Source organism: Gopherus flavomarginatus, chromosome 22 (genome assembly GCF_025201925.1).
Source record: "Gopherus flavomarginatus isolate rGopFla2 chromosome 22, rGopFla2.mat.asm, whole genome shotgun sequence".
NCBI classification, from domain to species: Eukaryota; Metazoa; Chordata; order Testudines; family Testudinidae; genus Gopherus; species Gopherus flavomarginatus.
In genome coordinates, this window is record NC_066638.1 from 10,107,087 (window position 1) to 10,122,035 (window position 14,949).

Sequence of the window (14,949 nt, forward strand, 5' to 3'; positions counted from 1 at the left end):
TTTAAAAGACTTAAGTGCTGCAAACAGCACCTTCAGCATTGTGAAGAGGATCATTAAAATGTCAAACATGAATAAAGCATTTTGCTACAAAACATTTTTAAAATAAGCTGAAAATTTAAAACGATAGGAAGCTGCTTTTTTAAGATTTAATGAAGACGATGCCCGGGTCTAATATGTTCTTGTTGTTCCTTAACCAATGTGTGACTCCCCACTTTATGCCTGTTGAGATGGAGTGAATTAGCAGATTTTCTGATTTATTCTGTTTGGGTGATGTGCTGGAAGCCTGAGACATTGGCTGAATAAACTATGTTCCAGTGCATCCTCTTGTGTAAATAGCTAATGCTTCCTCCCAAATAATGCATTGTGATATTTATGGGTGATGCAGGCTGTCAATTTTATAGTGTTTATCTAGCTGCATTTCGTTTAACCTTTCTTTACATTTCAAGAGGTCTTCTGTGGAAATAGTTCTTAAGTTCCCTGGTCTCTCTTATCCTTAACGAGCTGGATTTCTCAGTAGTCTAAATTTTACAGGGCATCTAGAGTCCTAGCACAGTACTTTGGAGCCCTGGTCCACTGTTCTCTTCAGGAACTAGAGAATAGGTTCTGTGTAGTAACCTGTTTTTGGTCAAATAAAATTATATTTGCAGGTGTAAGATGAAAACAAGGACAGCTTGACCTGCAGTGGTATGTTTTTTAAAAAAAAATAAGGAAGGGGTGGGAAAAGGTTGTGAAAACAGCATGCAGAGCTTGTACATGTATACCTTTTCAGGAATAGGTCTTTCCACATACGTTTTTTAGCTCAAGCTACAGCATTAAAGTTGCAAGCCTTTTCAAGGGAGAGTCCAATTTCTGTAATTTAGAATAGTGTAAAAGCCTTGAGGGAAGGTGAATATAATATGGATAATTATCACTGGAAAGTTTTCTCGAAAGGCTTGCTGGTAGTTGAAGAGCCCTGTTAAAATCCAAAAGGCTGTAGGGTGCTGCTATTCTAGAGAAGGTACAGCTAAAAGGACAAGCTTCACACAGGTGAAATGTGTGTACCTAACAATCAGGCATAAAGCAGAGCAAATGTGCATGGAGAAATAGACTATGGGGTCTCTTTCTCTGTGTCTTCCTGTGGAAAGAGACAGACTTTACAAGTCATTTACAATCAGTAATGGTTACCAGCACTCACTTTCACCATTTTGCATTGTTTAATAGTCCCTAATTAATTTTTCTGTTGGAAAATCTGGAATTTTTACAGGTTTAGTGGGAGGGAGATTTGTTTTATCCTCAGTGTAGGGAAGCTGCGAATCAGTTTCTGTTATCAGCCTGGTGTTGATCTGTTTCCCTATTGCCAAAAGCATGTCCTAAAGCACCCAGTTCCACCCTATTGCTTTAACTAAATCTCTCTCCTTCACTAATTACAGCATGCTCCTACCTCTAGTCTTTGACTTGGCTATTTCTCCCTTGACGTTTTGGTTGCCATTTTGAGTGATTTCATTTTGTAATTTTAAAAAAACAACTTCTTAGATGTATTTTTCCCTGGAAGCCTGGGCTGGGTGGGCGTTTAAAACTCAGGCGCGATCCCTGCGCGTGTGGTGTGAACCTGCTTTGTGCTCGTGGGCTTGGCTGGATGTGCGCTCCTCCCGCGAGCGGAGCCTTGTTCCCCGCGCAAGGCGCTAGCCAGCCCCCATCGCACATGGCGTGGTGGGGGCTGAAGGGCTAGCGGGTCTCGCTGGGGCATGGAGTCACTACATCCTGGTGGCCCCACCGGCATGCACGATTGTGCCTGGTGTGGGGGATGCGCTAGAAGGGCCGGCGGGTGCTGAAGGGACAGCTCCTTAACCTGCCCACTAGCCCCCAATGGACGAGGCAGGGGCGTGGGGGGCTGGCTCCAGGTAGCAAAGCCTGCACCTTGCATGTGCGGTGCAGGGGAGACAGCCCGGAGCTCGTTCCCACCTGCCTCCCCGCACGCTAATTGGCGGCGGCAGCGCCAAGCCTAGGCGGAGGGAGGCCGCCGGGCCCAGTGGCCGTGCTCCGCCCGCAGCCCACTCCTCGGCTGAGCAGCTGTTGCAGTGCCCTGGCTGCACCCTCTCGGCTCCAGCGGGGGGAGGATCCCCGCAGCCCCCAGGCTGGGCCCGGGCAGGTTCGCAGGGGCCTCTCCTTTCCCCTAGTGCGCGACCGCCTTAGGTAGCGCTCCATCTTACCCCCTAGGGGCCCGCGGGACTTCGCGGAGCCGCCTTGCACGGGCGTGGGGCGATGCACAGCGGCCCCCCCCCTAGAATTTTGTACATCCCTCCCCCCCCAGGTGGATTTGGAGGGCGGGAATAGTGAAGCTTCTCTCTCCTCTCCCCCCTCCCGGGTATCTGACAGGTATTAGCTACGCGCTGTCCGCCATTGGGGCAGAAAGTGGGTTTTGCAGCCCCCCCGGTGCTTTGGGAGTGGGGAACAGCCAGGCCCCGGCTTGCTCGGCGGGGAGAAGCCGGGCTGTAGCGGCAGGTGTGCACGGAGCGGTTTGGAGGCGCGAGGCGGCCGCAGCGCGAGCGTTGGCATGGCGGGGACGGGAGGAGAGGGCAGCGCGGCGCGCGCCGCCTCCTCTTTTTCTCTTTCTCCTCCCCCCGCCTGGTTTGTCCCTTCCCCCCACGTGACCCGTGCTGGCCAATGGGCGGGCGGGGCGGTGGGGATCCGGCTGGAACCGGTTGGGCCGCGTCCGGCTCTATATAAAACTTTATAAACACCCGATTCAAATTAGTGGGGTCGGGAGAGAGACCAGGGAACGTAACGCTTACGCCCGCCATACCGTCCGATCTACGCGAGCCTCCCCTGCCCACACCGCCCGGCCCGGACCTAGCGAGACCCTCTCACTCCGCCCAGCCGAGCTCCTCACGCACCGCCCGGAGACATGCCCAAGAGAAAGGTACGTGGCGCGGCCGACAGGCAGCCACTTCACCATCTACCGTTTGCGGGCTAAGGCCCTAGGCCTAAACTGCTCTTCCCCCCCCGCCGTTGCTGAGGGGGCGGGACCAACTGCTCTTTCTCCCCTCCCCCCCTTTGGGGCGGTAACGGTTGTGAGGCGGCGCGCGGGACAGGCCCCAACGGTCGCAGGGGAGGGGCGGGGCTGCGCGAGTCACTTCGTGACCGTTACCCGTCGCGCGCGATTAAGGGCCTTGCGCGAAGCAGCCTGAGTCGGGGATGGGGGGAGCCCGAATGAACAGGGTGGCGCCTGGGCCTGCTCGGATTAATGGACGGCCGAGTGGAGCCGGCTGGATCCGGTTGGTTTTGGCGGGAGGGCTGCTAGATGCACGTGCCCGCGCGGGGGGAGGAGGCTGTGCGGGCTCGTCCCCTCTCAAGTAGGCGAGAGCGCGCGGGAAAGGGCGGGAAGCGGCCGCGCTCTGGTTCTGAGGCCGAGTTGCCGCCAAAACTAGGGCTCTGGTTGAGTCTTTCAGTGGGAGCAGGGTCTCCTTAGGGCAGCCCAGGCGCCGATCTTGGGGGCAGACATTTCGCCACCTCCGGTGGGGGCTAGCCTCCTAACCTGGAGGCGGATGAGGAGGGGGAGGTCACCTGTATACATCCCCTTCCCTCAACTCTGGCGGGTAGAGTGGGGGGAGGGAGTCAGTGAGTGCTTTTAAGTTCTGCTTTGTAATAGTGAGGCTCCCATTACACCTAAGGGCAAGTGAGGTACCACCTTTCTGCAGGATCTAGGAGATGTGCTGCCACAGAGTCCAGGCACATTGTGTGGCTCCCTCATTTCTGTGGCCGAATCTCTTATGGCCTGGCAATTACTGCTATTCCCGCTTTGTTTAGCAAGTCTAGGGATGCCAGGCATCAACACTGATCTTAAATAGCATGTAGCCAGTGTAGAGGGCTAACAATCCAGTAGCTGGGTGGAATAAGTGAAACATACAAGCTTGAGGGAGGATGGGGAGCACTCCTGGGACTTGACTCTCAGGTGAAAGTATAGTTCAGGCCACATTTCCCCCCACACACACCTCAGGATGAGTGATCAAGTAATGTATTTGCTTGATCTGACTACCTGAACCAAACAGGCAAAAATTGCATACTAGCACAGCGTCTTGGGACCGATAGTCTTATCTTTCATTCAGCCCTTTTAGTTCATTACTGTTAATTTCTTGGTGTAACTTATACTTTTTATTGTAGGCTGAAGGAGATTCCAAGGGCGATAAGGCCAAAGTTAAGGATGAGGTAAGATGATTTATCTTCTGAGGAAGTTTTATACATTAAATGTTTAAATCAAAACTGTAATTTTGAAATTCAGTCTTGGTGAATTCATTCAGCATTTATACTAACCTCTGGAAGACTTCGGTTGTAAGTCTTTTAATATTAGCCTTTGTCAACCTAGCTAATAGTTGTATCCCCATACTGCCCATCTTCTAAGCCAGGGGCTCTCAAACTGGGGTTGTGAGGTTATTACATGGGGGGGAGGGGGTTGTGAGCTGTCAGCCTCCACCCCAAACCCCACTTCATCTCAAGCAGGAAATGTGTTAATTTATAATTGGGGGTGGGGGAGGGCACACTCAGGCTTGCTTTGTAAAAGTACAGAAGTTTGAGAACTGCTGATCTAAGCAATGTGTTCTATTCAGCATGGTAGTGGGAAGAAAGCAGGTCAAATGTTCCAGTGTTAATATCTTTTACACTCTTGAATCAAACTTATTTTGAGGTCTTTAAATTAGATAATTTATACTTTTCAGCTATTTTGATAGTTACATTAATTTTAATTTTGTTTTGATAGCCACAACGGAGATCAGCAAGGTTATCTGCTGTAAGTATTTTCTTATTGGGATGAGATGTTGCATGATAAACACTTTTTTTTTTTTTTTTAAATATTGGTCTTTAATATTATCACGGAAGATCTGCTGGAGGTAACATCAGGTGTTATTCTAGAATGCTCATTAGTAGGTCAGTTGGGAGAAGGTTATTAGCTCACTGCCTGATGTGGTAAAACAAGGCATCAGGAAAAAAATGTAACAGTTTAAAGTGTTTGTCATTTCGTGCCTTTGTGGGTTCTACACTTCAGTTGTTTTTCTCGCTTCTAGAAACCTGCTCCTCCGAAGCCAGAGCCTAAACCTAAAAAGGTAGCTCCAAAGGTAAGTTGATACTGTGGGAAGTGAATTAATGTAAAATATCATAAATGTCCTATGCAAAGTATATTTGTGATCTATTTAGTTTGAGACATGGCCTGGTGGTAACAGGTAATCATGGCTTAAATGTTCAGATGTCAGTGCATTTAAATGCAAATATTGCTTGTGTACTTAAATCTCCTTGGAAGGGTTGGTGTCACTTCTGTTACTTAGAATATGTGTGTGAGATCTGATCAAGTACTTTAAGGCAGTACTTTCATTAAAGCTGTACATTTATTTCTCTGAAAACTAAACGCTTGTGTGTGTTTCTCTGTTCCAGGGGTTCTCAAACTGGGGGTCAGAACCTCTTGGGGGTTGCCAGGTTATTACCCAGGGGGTCATGAGCTGCCAGTCTCCATCCCAAACTCTGCTTTGCCTCTCGCATTTATAATAGTGTTTGTTTGTTTTTTAATTTGTTTGGAGGGTTGCACTCAGAGGCTTGCTATGTGAAAGGGGTCACCAGTACAAAAGTTTGAGAACCTCTGCTCTGTTCCTCCTACTTGAATCTAAATTCAAAATAGCCTACTGTTTCCCCATTATGCCAGTTATGGGGCTCTTGTAGGTATATAGTCAGGTATTGAGAAGGTGCTTGTACTTCTAACAATATTAATATCTTCCCACCATCTGGCAGAAGGGTGAAAAATTACCCAAGGGAAAGAAGGGGAAAGCTGATGCTGGCAAGGATGGAAACAACCCTGCAGAAAATGGAGATGCCAAAACAGACCAGGTATAGTCTAGTAGCCTCAGTTACTCTAATGAACTGGGAGGCTTTCCATGTTACTAGGTAAAGGCAGGTCTAGGCCTGTGCTGTAAAAAGAGGTACTGATACTTGATTTGATTAGGCTACTTGTTTATGGCATAAGCCATGTACACACTTACATTTAAGGGTTTGCTCTGGGCTTTTTTGTTCCTACCATTCTCAACTGATGTGTACTTAAAATGAAAGTTGTTTGGTGCTAGTTGAAAGCAGCAGCGCTAAATAGTCACTTACGTCATTCACTGTTGTTTTAGTGCTGTTGGTGCATGGAAAAGTAACTTCAGGCTTGCTTCTAAGGCTCCTCTAATTCTCAATTTCACTTAATGAATATTGTGATCTGATAACTGTAACAAAGCACAGTTTTTTGAGATCCTCAGTGGTTGGGGGCTATAATTTTCATTCCAGATTCTGTTATGAATTGCTTTGTGCAAAGTGAGAAGTGAGTGTAAATCTGCACAGTGCACTGACTACTTCTCCTTTTTCTTTCAGGCACAGAAAGCTGAAGGTGCTGGTGATGCCAAGTGAATTGTGTGAATTTTTGATAACTGTGTACTTCTGGTGACTGTACAGTTTGAAATACTATTTTTTATCAAGTTTTATAACAATGCAGAATTTTGTTTTACTTTTTTTTTAAGCTATGTTGTTAGCACACAGAATGCTTCGTTATTGTGTTTTTCGGGGAGCAACGGGGGCAAAAAGTCACACTATTTCTCAGAACCCAGTTTTAAAAAAAGAACAAGTCCCCTTGGTTTGGTTTGTTTTGTTAGGAGAGGGGGATTCCCTGATGCTGCATATAAATTTAGGTTTGTGAAATGCATTGGAGTGAATATTGAAGGTCCCTAACGTGCCTGCTTGCCAATTTTTAAAACTGGTTTGTAATGCCCTCTGTTTTCTCATCCCTTAGTCATTTGCGTATAGCTTATCACTCCTTTCAACATGGCAAAAGGCATTTTGGGACTTATCACTCTAAAATCTAATGCATTGTCACGGTCAGGCAATCCAGACTTCCAGTGTCAAAATTGGGATGTGCAGGCTCTAAAAGGAGTTACATTTCCCTTTTTATATTGTGGATCTTCAAATTAAAAACTTTGCAGTTTTAATTTTGTTTTCCTCTAAAAGTCAGGGTAGGCTTGTGAAAAGTTGTTAAACAACATGCTAAATGTGAAAGTGTCCACCCTCACTCTAAACTTTTCCCTGTCCAAGTATGAAATGAAGATTCTTCAATGGTTTTATATAGTAACTTTTACGTTTTGATAGTCCATGGAGGGAGGGGAGTTTGAAGTTGTTGTAAAATGTTGCAGATTGTAGCCCATGTCCTGCCTGAATTACCATGATTGTTTATGAAAAGTACCTTTAATAAAGCTGGATACGGTTTGGCTTGGATTGTTCTTAATATTTTTTTTGCTTTCTATGGCCTTTCCCACCTTTGACATGGTAACATGTCTGAAGGCGAAAGTGATGTCAGTCAATCTATTAGGGCTGTCAATCATGGTTAACTCATGTGATAACTCAAATTAATCATGATTAAAAAAATAAAGTGTGATTAAGTGCCCTTATTACAATAGAATACCAATTGAAATTTATTAAATATTTTTGGGTGTTTTCCTACATTTTCAATATTAATTTCAATTACAACACAATACAAAGTGCACAGTGCTCAACTTTATATTATAAATATATGAAACTAAAAGAAATAGTATCTTTCAATTCACCTCAAACAAGTACTGAGGTGAAATCTCTTTATCCTGAAAGTGTGATTTACAAATGCAGACTTGTTTTGGTTATATAACTGCACTCAAAAACAAAACTATGTAAGCCTATAAGTCCTACTACTTCTGCCAATCGCTAAGACAGACAAGTTTGTTTACATTGATGGGAGATGCTGCTGCCTGCTTCTTATTTATGTCACCACAAGGTGAGAACTGGTATTCACATGACACTTATAGCCAGCACTGCAAGGTATTTACATGCCAGATATGCTAAACATTCATATGCTCCTTCATGCTTTGGCCACTATTCCAGAGCACATGGTTCCATACTGCCGATGCCTATTTTAAAAAAAAAAAAATGCATCAGTTCAATTTCTAACTGAACTTCTTGTGGGAGAATTGTATGTCTGGCTCTATTTTACCTGTGTTCTGCCATATATTTCATGTTATAGCAGTCTCATATGGTGACTTAGCACATGGTGTTCATTTTAAGAACACCCTCACAGCAGATTTTATAGAACATAAATAAGATACCTCTGTAATTTTCTAAAAATAGCTACAGCACTTGACCCAAGATCTATTAATCTGAAGTGCCATCTAAAAGCATGCTCCACACCTCATCCCTCTCAGATTTTGGAAGTCTTAAAGGAGCAACACTGTCTGATGCGGAAACTACAGAACCTAAGCCACCAAAAATGAAAATCAACCTCCTGGTGGCATCTGACTCTGATGATGAAAATCAACATGCATCAGTCCGCACTGCTTTGGATTGTTATCAAGCAGAACCCATCAGCGTGGAAGCGTGTCCTCTGGAATGGTGCTGGAAGCGTGAAAGGACATGAATCTTTAGTGCATCTGGCACATAAAGCTCTTAAAACCACCTACAATAGGGCGATGCAAACAACTTCTCTTTCGGGTTGCATTGTAAACAGACAGCATTATCTCCTGGAAGTTGTAACTAACCTTGTTTGTCTGAGTGATTGGTTGACCAAGTAGTAGGATGGATTGTACTTGTAGGATTGAAAGTTTTTTGTTTTATTTCTAATGCAATTTTTGGGTACATAATTCTATATTTGCAAGTTCAATGTTCATGATAGATAGCTCTGAATTTTTTAGCAGTGTAAAATTTGTAATAAATATAGTGAGCACTGTATGCTTTGTATTCTGTGTAATTGAAATTAATATATTTGAAAATATAGTAAACATCCACAAGTATTTAAAATAAATGGTATTTGATTGCTACAGTGTGTTTAATTTTTGTAATTGTGCACTTAATTGCAATTAGTTGTTTGACAGCCCTCATATATACACATATTTTCTCTCTCTCTCTCTAAGAGGGTAGTCTGTTCACAAAACAAAAGCTGTATTTAGTCACTTTGCCATTACAGTACAAGTACATACATCTGTTAGCTCCACTGCAAGGTTGTTTGGGTCATATCTGGCCCCAGATTGCATTATGGACTGGTACATGGAGAGAGTGGTTCCACTCCAGGGGTTTTGTGTTTTGGTTTTTTTTGGTCATGTGGCTTCAGGCTGCATTTTTGGACCTCTGTAAGAACGTACTAAACTAACAGTTCCCCTCCCTGTCATGGTCTAACATACAATGGGTGCTTCAATTAGAATAGAGAGAACTAATATTTTAACTTCCTAGATTTTTACAGTGAAAACACTACTAGCATGTTTTAATGGGCTCTGCAAAAGACTTGCCAGCTGAATTTTATTGGCTGCAGAGATAACTGAAGCAAAAGCTTACTTTGCCAAGTTAGGAACTGAATATGCACAGAGAGATTTGTTGAGTAAGAAAGCGTCACTTCTGTTTAGTCATTTCTCATAGAGCCACACTTAAAGGCTCTTCAACTTTAAATTAGGGCTGTCAATTGCAGTTAACTCAGATTAACTTAAAAAAATTAATTGCAGCTTTAATCACTCTGTTAATCAGAATACCAACTGACATTCATTATTTCTGGATGTTTTTCTACATTTTCAAATATTGGTTTCAATTACAACACAATACAAAGTGTACACTGCTCACTATATTTTTTTTATTACAAATATTTGTACAGTAAAAACAATAAATTTTCAATTCACCTCATGTATTGTAGTGCAATCTATTGTGGAAGTGCAACATACAAATGGTTTTTTTGTTACATAACTGCACTCAAAACAATGCAAAACTTTAGAGCCTACAAGTCTGCTAAGTCCTACTTCTCATTCAGACAGCTGCTAAGACAAACAAGTTTGTTTACATTTATGGGAGATAATGCCCACTTCTTATTTACAATGTCACCAGAAAGTAAGAACAGGTGTTCGCATGACACTTTTGTAGCCAGCATTGCAAGGTACTTACATGCCAGATACGCTAAACATTCGTATGCCCCTTAATGCTTTGGCCACCATTCCAGAGCACATGCTTTCATGCTGAAGACACTCGTTAAAAAAATTAATTAAATTTCTGACTGAAGTCCTTGCAGGAGAATTGTATGTCTCTGGCTCTATTTTACCCACATTCTGCCATATATTTCATGTCTCAGATGATGACTCAGTACATGTTATTCATTTTAAGAATACTTTTGTTCCTGATTTGACAAAATGCAAAGAAGGTACCAATGTGAGTTTTCTAAAGATAACTATAGCTCTTGACCCAAGATTTATGAATCTGAAGTGCCTTCCGAAATCTGAGATGGATAAGGTATGGTGCATGCTTTCAGAAGTCTTAAAAGAGCAACACTCTTGATGTGGAAACTACAGAACCCGAACCAAAAAAGAAAACCATGATTGTTTATGAAAAGTACCTTCAGTAAAGCTGGATACAGAATTACCGTGATTGTTTATGACTCAGATGGTGAAAATAAAGATGCATTGGTCTGCTCTGCTTTGGATTGTTATCAAGCAGAACGTGTCAGCAGCATGAACACGTCCTCTGGAATGGTTGTTGAAGTATGAAGGAACATATTAATCTTTAGCGCATCTGCCATCTGGTGACACTGGCTACAAAAGTGCCATGCAAATACCTGTTCTCACTTTCAGGTGATGTTAACTAGAAGCAGGCAGCATTATCTCCTGCAAATGTAAACAAACTTGTTTGAGTGATTGGCTGAACAAGAAATAGTACTGAATGGACTTGTAGTCTCTAAAGCTTTATATTGTTTTATTTTTGAATGCAGGGGGGTTTTGTACATAATTCTACATTTGTAAGTTCAACTTTCATGATGAGGTTGCACTATTGTACTTAGGTGAATTGAAAACTGCTATTTTGTTTTTTACAGTGCAAATATTTGTAGTAATAAATATAAAGCGAGCACTGTACACTTTGTATTCTGTTATAATTGAAATCAATATGTTTGAAAATGTAGAAAACATCCAAAATATTTAAATAAATGGCAAAATATTGTTTCAGTGTGATTAATTGCGATTATTTTTTTAATTGCTTGACAACCTTAGTTTAAACCTTTTTAACAATGAATTAATGTAATTTTAAGTGGTATATTTGCCCCTGTGTCCCATTAACAATTCCTGTGGTTATTGTAAATGTAGCATTTTAAAAGGTTAAAATCAGGTTTGTTTGCATTGTGCTGCTTAATTAGTTAAAGTGCTCCAAGTCAGCTTGAACCTAGTCTTCCCTTAGTATTCCATTCAGTTACTGTCTGCATCAGTAACTTTAGTGGAGCAAAGTCTGTTTTGTAAACTTTCCTGAGGCATGTTTATGTATTGTAATATTGTACAATCATATTTGAGCAGTGACATTATACGGAAGAGTCCTGACTCAAGCAGGTGCATCAACAGAGATTGTGTGTCTTAGGAGGGCCAGAAGAAGGTTCTAGCTTAATATTTTATTTGAAATCCTTACTTTTTTTTAAGGTATAGCAACTTTATTATCTCAGGCATTTGGTGTTGAGAGAGTGGTGTAGGAGTCAAACTACCTGATGTATTACCTTTTGATGTTACTTGGGCTAGAAAAGTACAGGGGTTAATTACTTCTAGTCAACTGTTACTGCTCATTGTTACTATATATTTAACAAAATTGTATAGTCTAAGTAATAAAAGGAAAGACCAGGCCATATACACTAGCTATACGTAGCGTATGGTAAGAGAAATGCATCCATATGCTTTAGGTAGCACTCAAATAATGAACTGCAGTTTGCCAATGTATTACATTCCCTGTTGTTTTTTACTATATGCTCTATGAGCAGAATAGGATTTCACATTCACACACTATCCAGTTCATGTTGTCCAATTCTGATTTGGTTCTATTCTGTGTCTTTACTGTTTTTTAGGTTAATTTTACCATAACAGCTAGTTCTCATTTTACTGGAGCTGTTATAAATATTAACTGGGATACATGCTAGAGAATACAGAAAGAGCCTGAAATATTTGTAGAAATGCCTCTCCCTCCCTTGATAAAAGCCTGTTATACTTTCCCTTCCAGCAAAGGAGAGTTGGAGCAGGCTTTCAGTAGAACCAGTCACAGATGCTCTGAGTGCAGAAGGGACTTTTTTCAATGTAGTGTCTGTCTACTCAAATGATAAGCCAGGTGTATAATGTTCTTAGGCCTTCTGAGGACAACTGATATTTCTTGATGGTCAGAGTTGCTATATTTCTGTAAAAAGTAATGAGGGTAAAACTCCGAAGCCCAAGTATGGCTCCTTAAACAACATTTACACCCTTGACAGCGTACTATATAGCCTTTTTCAATATAAAAAGTATGTAAACAGGTATATTTCTGCTATGTCTACCTTATCTTGTGGAATGTTTCCTCTAGACCAGGGGTTCCCAAACTGTGAAAGAAAAAATGGGTATGTGGAAGAAATTGTGTAATGGTAGATTTTATTTATTTTATTGCATTTTCTTAATAGGCTTTAAAACTCTAGGAATTTGTTTTGTAAAATATGGTAGTTTATTTAAGATGTGCCAGTGAGAATACAAATACACGGACACTGATGTACCAAGCCCTCAACTCCAATCACCAGCTCAGTTGCCCAGCAACTGTCCAATCTAATTGAGCTCAGAACTTAGGAGGATTTTTTTGGTGGTATATGTTACACTATAACTGTATCTGTACATAACAGTAAAATATGGATGGGTGGCTAAATACAGGTACTGTTAAGCACACAAAGTATCAGTGATGAGAAGGGTTGGAGTACGCAGCAGCTGGTAGATTGGAAGGGGGTACATAGTAAGAAAAGTTTGGGAACCTCTGCTCTAGACAAGCAGGAAAGTGATTTATCTAATCCCTTTTAATTGGTGGGCTAATATAAACGTTTAATTTTGGTAACTTAAATATTAATACATTGCAAATTCAACTGTGGTTGCAGACTCCATGGGTATGTGTATATAGCGGAAAAAAAAATAAAGCCCATGGCGGCGACTCAGAGCCCTTACCCCTCTCCCTGGCCTTCAGCCCCAGCTTGAATGTTTACACAAGCTATTTGTAGCACCCTAGCGTGAACCCAGGTTTGTAGGCTGGGGCTGTGAGACTTCCTGCTGAGCAGTTTTCGAGTTTTTCTGCTATGTAGACATGCCCAATTGGGTCCCAGCTGCACTGCAAGACAATGTCGCTTTACTATATCTGTGTCAGGCCAAATGCATAACTAGGTCCCCTTAGCATGACTGGATTTGGAAGGGACCAGATACTCAAATGGATGCCAGCTGCAAAGCTCTTATTTTTGTGTTCCCCTTCATTGCAGGTTAGACACTGCTTGCAGTTCATTCCTTGTACTTTGTCACTGCCTACACTGGAAGGAGGTTAGGAGTCTTCTCTGCCCTGTCGTCCTTCTTACTGAGTGCTAGTGAGTAGTCGTCGTTATAATTTCCTAAATGATCCACCTCCTTGCTACCTGAGAGCCTGACTGTCTCTCTTCCCCACTTAATGGTGTTGCAGGAATTGAGATAGCTGGGAGATTTGAACATCTGCGCTCTGGCTACTCGGGCATTCTTAGTGGAAGATCCTTGATATTGGAATTCCTTTCTCCATTACAGTTGAGTCTTGTTGTAAAGCTCCTATATTCACACAGGGGAATTGGACTGCATACAGCAGGGGTGCGGAAACTACGGCCTGTGGACCGCTTCAGGCCTGTCAGACATTTTTATCCAGACCTCGAGCTCCCACTGGGGAGTGAAGTCGGGGGCTTGCCCCACTCCACCTGTCCGTCGCTCCTCAGCCCCCGACTCCCATTTCCCTTGATGAGCAGCATCTTCTGGCACATAGATCCACGCTGCACAGGCACGACTTCATCGTACTGTTTCCGGGATCAGAACCCCCATGCAGCAGCATGCCCAATGCCCTCCCGGTCTCCTACAGCCCCACCCCCGAGAGCCTCAAAACTGCCCAGGGGTCACACCCATCCCAGCTAGGGTGCCTCTGCCCATGGCAGTGCCTGGTACAGCCGCCTTGGTGTCACTGCCACAGGCCCCTAGAAGTCCCCTGTAGAGCCCCCCACCACCACACTCCATGAGTTCCCCCCTTTCACCCACCTCGGTAACATCTCTTATAGAGCCCCCCCGTGCTACACCCCATAGAGTCTCCCCCCCACCTCCACTGGGCATTCATAGCCTACTATACAATTTCCATACCCAGATGCAGCCCTCAGGCCAAAAAGTTTGCCCATTCCTGGCATAAAGGATATTAACCTATTTGGGGATGGAAATCTGTTTACTATGATATTATCATGTGTTTTTTATTAAAAGTCTGTGTGCTTAGAGGTTGTCCAGTTAATCAGTTTTGTACATTGAATAATAAAAGTTCAGAAGTTCCCACAATGATCCATGGAGTCTTAGTGATTGAAATAAGTACCCTACCTTTTTTCCAACTGCTAAAATTCATTACAAGCTTAAAATGCATTAAATAATTTCCTATGATTCCATGTAAACAATTGTGATTGCCACATATGATTGCAAATAGGAAGGAAGGGAAGGTAGTCCACACAATCATAAATGAAAGGATTTGATCCTTGAGACAGTCTCTATATTAGAATGTTCTCCATGCTATGGAAAAGTTTAAGAACCCCTGAAATAAAAGAATAATTACCAAATAAAAATGTAACATGAATGCTGTCTTTCAAGAAACCCTAACTCTCTCTCTTCGGGTAAATTAATGGTTTTAATGCACCTGGAGGATAATAGATTTATAAGGAATAGCTAGCCGTGAATTTCTCAAGAACAAATCTTGGCAAACCAATCTAATTTTCTTCATTGACAGGGTTACTGTTGTAGTGGATGAGGGGAAGCAGTAGATGTGATCTATCTTGATTTTTACTAAGGCTTTTGACACAGTCTCACGTGACATTCTTGTAAGCAAACTAGGGAAATGTGATATGGGTTAAATTACTAAAAGTAGGTGTACTACTGGCTGAAAGATCATAATGAG

General features: G+C 42.7%; 1 protein-coding gene and 1 long non-coding RNA gene across 2 annotated transcripts; both read left to right on the top strand.

Annotated features, from left to right (window-relative positions):
• The first annotated feature begins 2,641 nt into the window (after positions 1-2,641).
• On the top strand, positions 2,642-7,260 carry HMGN2 (high mobility group nucleosomal binding domain 2). The gene is made up of 6 exons (XM_050932074.1): positions 2,642-2,899; positions 4,141-4,185; positions 4,733-4,762; positions 5,037-5,087; positions 5,752-5,847; positions 6,367-7,260. The coding sequence occupies exons 1-6, from the start codon at positions 2,885-2,887 to the stop codon at positions 6,400-6,402; spliced, it is 273 nt and encodes a 90-aa protein (XP_050788031.1). The 5' UTR covers positions 2,642-2,884; the 3' UTR covers positions 6,403-7,260.
• Positions 7,261-9,669: 2,409 nt separating this feature from the next.
• LOC127039001 (uncharacterized) lies at positions 9,670-14,345 on the top strand. Its single transcript, XR_007770850.1, has 2 exons — positions 9,670-13,372; positions 13,465-14,345. It is a non-coding gene; the product is annotated as an uncharacterized LOC127039001 (long non-coding RNA).
• The last annotated feature ends 604 nt before the right edge of the window (positions 14,346-14,949 follow it).

Bases quoted from the DNA above. Each gene is read 5' to 3' on its own strand.
- HMGN2 (XM_050932074.1), top strand. The intron at 4,186-4,732 runs GTAAGATGATTT...TTGTTTTGATAG, and splicing joins AGGCCAAAGTTAAGGATGAG to CCACAACGGAGATCAGCAAG. The intron at 5,088-5,751 runs GTAAGTTGATAC...ACCATCTGGCAG, and splicing joins CTAAAAAGGTAGCTCCAAAG to AAGGGTGAAAAATTACCCAA.